This window comes from Sinocyclocheilus grahami, unplaced genomic scaffold (assembly GCF_001515645.1).
Source record: "Sinocyclocheilus grahami isolate Dianchi unplaced genomic scaffold, SAMN03320097.WGS_v1.1 scaffold178.1, whole genome shotgun sequence".
Lineage (NCBI taxonomy): Eukaryota > Metazoa > Chordata > Actinopteri > Cypriniformes > Cyprinidae > Sinocyclocheilus > Sinocyclocheilus grahami.
Window position 1 is genome coordinate 2,133,677 of NW_015505357.1, and position 6,000 is coordinate 2,139,676.

The 6,000-nt window shown below is 39.3% G+C and overlaps 2 protein-coding genes across 2 annotated transcripts; both read left to right on the plus strand.

The window, feature by feature from the left end:
* Positions 1-191: 191 nt before the first annotated feature.
* LOC107594008 (heme transporter hrg1-B) lies at positions 192-2,270 on the plus strand. Its single transcript, XM_016283940.1, has 3 exons — positions 192-414; positions 969-1,136; positions 1,247-2,270. Exons 1-3 carry the CDS (start codon positions 285-287, stop codon positions 1,381-1,383), a joined length of 435 nt encoding a protein of 144 aa, XP_016139426.1. The 5' UTR covers positions 192-284; the 3' UTR covers positions 1,384-2,270.
* LOC107594041 (uncharacterized) lies at positions 1,737-5,178 on the plus strand. Its single transcript, XM_016283970.1, has 9 exons — positions 1,737-1,755; positions 1,869-1,941; positions 3,026-3,073; positions 3,257-3,422; positions 3,496-3,605; positions 3,692-3,749; positions 4,294-4,482; positions 4,587-4,667; positions 4,764-5,178. Exons 1-9 carry the CDS (start codon positions 1,737-1,739, stop codon positions 5,127-5,129), a joined length of 1,110 nt encoding a protein of 369 aa, XP_016139456.1. The 3' UTR covers positions 5,130-5,178.
* The last annotated feature ends 822 nt before the right edge of the window (positions 5,179-6,000 follow it).

Below are 6,000 nucleotides of genomic sequence, written 5' to 3' on the forward strand. Positions count from 1 at the left end.
AAACAAACTAAATTAATAACATACAAATGATTCTGTTATGTTTCGCACATATTTAGTTGCCTTTTTACATATCCATATAGTAATAAAACGTTTAGTTCAACTGTTGAATCAGCCGCGACTGTGAGGTTGTTGATTGTTGCTATGGTGATACCGGGGAGCTCTTCCGGGTCGTGCGGTCGTGTTTACGAATAAGCAGCGCTGCGTTACATAATCTCTCGTCGATGGTGTACTCCTTCGCTTCAGCCTCTTGTTACAGCTTTACTGCGGTACTTTAGACATTATTAATGGGTCCAAACAGGATCTACATCAGTGTGGGTTATGCCACGGTCGGCATGTTGGTGGGATTTTCGGCGTTTATCGCGTGGAATGTGGTTTATAAACAGCCTTGGACTGCGGCGATGGGCGGATTATCAGGTCTGTAAATAAACTCAAGGCCACAGACTAACTTCTTTACACGTCCGCTGTCAAACATGGACATTTCTCATCCTGTTTCTTTTACTGTCATGCTTTTTAATTCGTTGCTATTATTGTGTGATCTCGCGGTTGAAATCTCCGGCTGTCACAGTCTGTATGCAGTGTGTGGTTTGTTATTCCAATAGAGATATGATGGGTGATTATTTCATTTCTTTCTTAAAAGGATCAGTCTGTCATCTTCTTAAAATGCCTTTGGAAATAATCACCCATAAATATGGAGATTCTTTCTACTCCGAGAAAGAAAGAAACATAAATGCACTCCACATATATATAATTTATTTATTTCCAAATAATCTCTATCTATCTATCTATCTATCTATCTATCTATCTATCTATGTGCATTTTGAATTTTGCTCTTCATTGCATTGCGTTTTAGGGTCACCGTAAATGTCCATAAACTTATTAGTTAATATCAGAAAAATACCAGTACATTTTCCATTTATTTCATTCTGTGTTTTTTTCTATGTGTATATGTTATGGGTTTAAATCTCCAGGAGTTCTGGCACTCTGGGCATTGGTCACCCACATTATGTACATTCAGGACTACTGGCGCACATGGCTGAAGGGACTCAAGTTCTTCATGTTTGTTAGTTCGGTCTTCTCCCTCCTGGCTATTGCTGCTTTTGCCACCTTCATAGCTTTAGCTGTTATAGAAAAGCAGTGTAAGTACCTTCACATGGACAGCTTTGTCTAATAAAACATTCCACACAAGATCTGTATAATATGCATGTTTTAAGTGTCTGTAATCCATTCTGTATGTTTTTGTCTTCAGCAATAACTGACCCCAAGAGCTTCTATCTATCTGCCGTGTGGAGCTTCATGACTCTTAAATGGGCCTTCCTGCTGGGCATGTACTCCTACCGTTACCGCCAGGAGTTTGCTGACATCAGCATCCTCAGTGACTTTTGATTGGCTCCTTCATCTGTAATAGATTTGTAGTTGCCAGTCTGTGGCTTCACCTGCCAATGTGGAGATGGATGGAAGGATGGATCTCCTTTTTAAAACCGTCTTACAGCCTCCTTGCTCTCACAGAAAAGACTCAAATCTCAGTCCTCCTTCCCTCAGATCCGGGCCCTGGAGTTAGAAGTCAGTGAATGTCTGTGATCTGCCTCTTTCCTGTCTTTTTGAGTTAATTGGAGGTTTTACATTGACACTGGACAAAGGTATGTCAAGTGTTTCAAAGGAAGTGGATACACTAGGATGTGGTCACAGGTAGTTGTTACTTTACTCAGGGCAACTTCTCTCCAAATGTCAGATGTGAAATGAAGGCTTTCCTTCACTGTCAGAAAAAAGTGCAAAAATTGTACATTGTCATTGGGGCAGTAGACCTTGTCTTTATCCCTTTATAAGGGTGCATATTTGTTCCTTAGAGTGCTGATGAAATGCATTCTTAGGGTACCACTATAAACCATTTTTGGAGAACGTGGTCCAAAAGGCTCACTTTGAAGAGACTGCTGTAGTGACAAGGTACAATTTGTGCACTTTTTTTTTTCCTTCTAAGAGTATTGAATGAGTGTATGATGAAGGATTTGCACAGCTTTATCTAGTGATCTCAGCCAGCGATGGTGGAATTGACTGATTTAATGTTACTATCGTTTTCAGACATAGTGCTCTTTATTATTTGCCATTGCAATTGTTATTTCCTTTTAAATGTTGTTTATACTGAGTTCTATTAATGATTGGCTGTGTTCGGAACTGCATACTACCATACTAGTAATTCTGCAGTATGTAAACTCGCATTTAAAAGTTAAGGTAAGGTTTTTTTTAAATCTATGAAAGAAGTCTCTTATGTTCACCAAGGCTGCATTTATTTGGTGTTTGAGCGTGTTTGAACGGCTCACCAGCAGGGGGCAGCAGTTCAATAATATTCTTTTACTAGATTACTACCGCTTCAACGTGAATCTGCTGCTGTAAGTCGGGTTTTTTGTTTTGTTTTTGTTTTTACCTTGAAATATCAGTTTAAAAACGATATTGATGGTACTCTGACCTTTAATAACTAATAAAAACGAATGGCTTCTTTTTCCTTCCCACTCTCACCACATACAGGTAGTCTGTTCTTTATTTACGACAGTGTATTCCACACACTTAAAGGGATAGTTCACCCAAAAATGAAAATTCTGTCATCATTTACTCACCCTCATGTCGTTCCAACCCTGTATGAGTTGCTTTCTTACGTTGAACACATAAGAGACGTCTTTCAAAAACAATAAAAAAAAACGAACCTTACCAACCCCAAACACTTTTGAACAGTAGTGTATATTAATATCTAACGTAGATATTGCTGATGCTGCTCAGTCATCTGTGCTTTGGATCTATAGCAAACATAACAGATTCTTGTGACACATACCACAAAATAATATATAACATAAAATAGCTCTACATGTAAGACAAGCATTTACAGGTGCATCTCAATAAATTAGAATGTCTTGGAAAAGTTCATTTATTTCAGTAATTCATGTGTGATCATACTACAGTATTTTAGTCTTTTACACACACTTTATTTAAAATAATATGTAAAAATGTGTTCATAAAAATATGTAACTTTCCCCAGAAATCCAACTTTGAAGATTTTGCTTGGCTTGGAAGTCAAATCATCAAGGTACAAAAAAAAATCATAATTATTTTTACCACTTTTTTTTGGTTTACATGTAATTATCAATGAGGAGAATATCTGAAAATTCATTAAAATGTATGCCATGACAGTGTATTGACAGTATAGTTACACTATATTGACATTGCACATTTTGGCACCACCTGACTAACTACATTTGCTGTTGTTTAGGTTGGAGCTGATGTCTGCTAATGAGGCCGGTGTTGAGGCTTTTGTTCAAACGGTATTGACATACTTAAAGGACAAGAGTTTAGATGGTCTAGATGTGACTTGGCTGGATGGCCCTTCTTCTGCTGAATCTAGCAGAACCATAGAGCTATTCACAAATTTTCTGAAGGTAAGGACTGTTATTTTCAGGCTTTAATAAAAACAAAGTGTATTTTTATTACAAGCTTCCATTTTGTCTGTAGCGTCTAAAAGGCGCGTTTGAAGAAGAAACCCAGCCTCTACTTCTGTCAGTGTCTGTACTAGAGCCTGTTGACCACAGTGCAGTCACTTATAATGAGCGAACACTTTCACAGTGAGTCTCGTTCCTACGCACTATTCATATTGCACTTGCTGTGCTCAGTTATTTTATGTACTTAATAGTATCTTTCCTTTCAAAAGGTATGTGGACTTCATCTCCATTCTGCCTGCTCACCTCAAAAAGGATGGACCATACATTGTAAACGACTCAAATTTCTTACAGTTTTTTGAGACAGGCTTTTATTTGCTGGCTTTGAAATTCATTGAGTGCCTCAAGGATGACATATTTTTGGATGTTAGCATCACCCTGGTTCACTCGACAAAGATCCAATAGAATTTTTCCACTGGCTTTTGGATTACTGCAGAAAATAAGCTCTGTGACCAACAAAAGTTTCGGATTCTTACATGCTTTGTTCATTATTGTAATCTTCACAAATGAACAGAACTTTTATGGATTTTGCAGCCCAAATACAATCACCAGAAGTAAAAAACAAAATGCAGCCCACATAATGTGATTAGATTTAGTATTCCTTTGTCTTTTGATGGTCCAGGAATAACGCAACTTCCAAAGAGGATAAATGATTGGTCTGTAGAACTTTTGTAGCATCTATAATTCTTGAGATCTTCATATGAATATATTCCAGAACCAGCAAGGATATAGACCCGTCATATTTGGGTAAATCATATTTATCTGTTAGCATGTTAGCATTCTGGGTTTACCTCATATTTCTTTTCCTTGACAGGACAAAACAGTCCAACACTGGCAGGACCAGCAAGTTGACCTGCAAAAGCTCAATCTAGCCATGCCTGCTTTTCAACGCTGGTCACGTCGAAGGCATCACCACAGGGATCACCTCGAGCATGATGACATGAATACAGAGACAGGAAGGAAGGATCACATCCACGTTTTGGGCTTATACCTGGGCGATCAGGTAGGCTATAATCGCAGACAGTATTAGCTTAGCATTAATTATTAGCTTCCTCAGGGAGAGCTTAGGCGAAATTGTTTAATCAACTGAAACGCTTATCCTTTCAGGTGTGTCAGGCCATTAAAAGTGGACAGGAGCGGTTCATTACTTTAACAAGTCTCTCAAATGAGCAAAGTCTTGTAGCAGAGGTGAGTGAAGTGTAGTTTTAAAGCAGTAACATAATGTAGAAATGAAAACTACTAGATGGATAATCAGAAGATGATGTTGCATTTATTAATGTCCAGGTGCTCCAGAAAGGCTTTGGTGGCATAGGAGTTGTCTTCATAGATCTGGATGTCTTCTATAACTCCATGTGTGCAAACGTTACTCAGGAAGAAGGAGCGATGGTTGAATCAAAGGTGATTCTGCATTCACATCATGAACACAGACGTCATGAGCATGGTGGTCATCATCACAGGAGGATCCATCACCACAGCCGCCACCAGCATCATCACTCTCATCTTCCTTACGGCAGCCATGGTCACCGTCACCGTCACCATGGACGCCATCAACATGGCCATCGTCACCATGGTCACCGTCATCACCATCAGCATCATCCAATAATTCCTCAAAGCAACATAACCCTGGAAGAACACCAGGGCATGGAGTGAACTTAATACATAATTTGCATATGATGAATGTTAATGAGAGACCTGCTTATAGAAATATATATATATATATATATATACATAATTTTCCACACAAAATTCTCATTAACCTTAATATCTATCTATCTATCGATCTATCGATCTATCTATCTATCTATCTATCTATCTATCTATCTATCTATCTATCTATCTATTTGCGCTCCCTCCCGCCACCGCCACCGCGCTCCTCAGATACGAGTCCCACAGTTCTTCAGCTCTGACATCAAACATCAGGCTGGAGCGCTTCTCTCAGACCTCAAACCCATCTCACGCTCTCGGTTAAAACTGAGGGTAATATTCAGGATCTGGAATCCAGAGCACATTTTACCTCTGAAAAGCCGTCAAGTCTGGCTGCAGCTGTGACTAATGCATTTGGAAGCTGAAAATTTGATACAAAGAATACAGAATTAAATATTTCCAGCAAACCCATTTACGATATTCATATCTGCACCTCTGAAAGGGAAAGGGCCTCTGTCGGAATCGACGTGAAATGCGACACGGCGACTCACTTTGTTTTTGGCGGCGGGTGATTTAGCGGATTGTTTTCTCTGGGCTTGATAAAACATATTTACATCGGAGCGTTCTCCTGTTTGCTGTTCAAATAAAGCTTCTGCCGTGGTCATCCAAGACGGAATTGGATGAGGCTGTTGTCGAACGGGGCAGAGCGAAGTTCCGCCATCTGTCTCTTCCAGTTATTTTACGGCCTCAGATTTGATCCCCTGAGTTGGCCAAAGCTAATTACATTGGACAAACCATATCCATATCTAAATACTCACAGCGGATTGCTTTCCATTATTGGCATGCCAGACAGGCAGAAAAGCTTCTATCAACACCG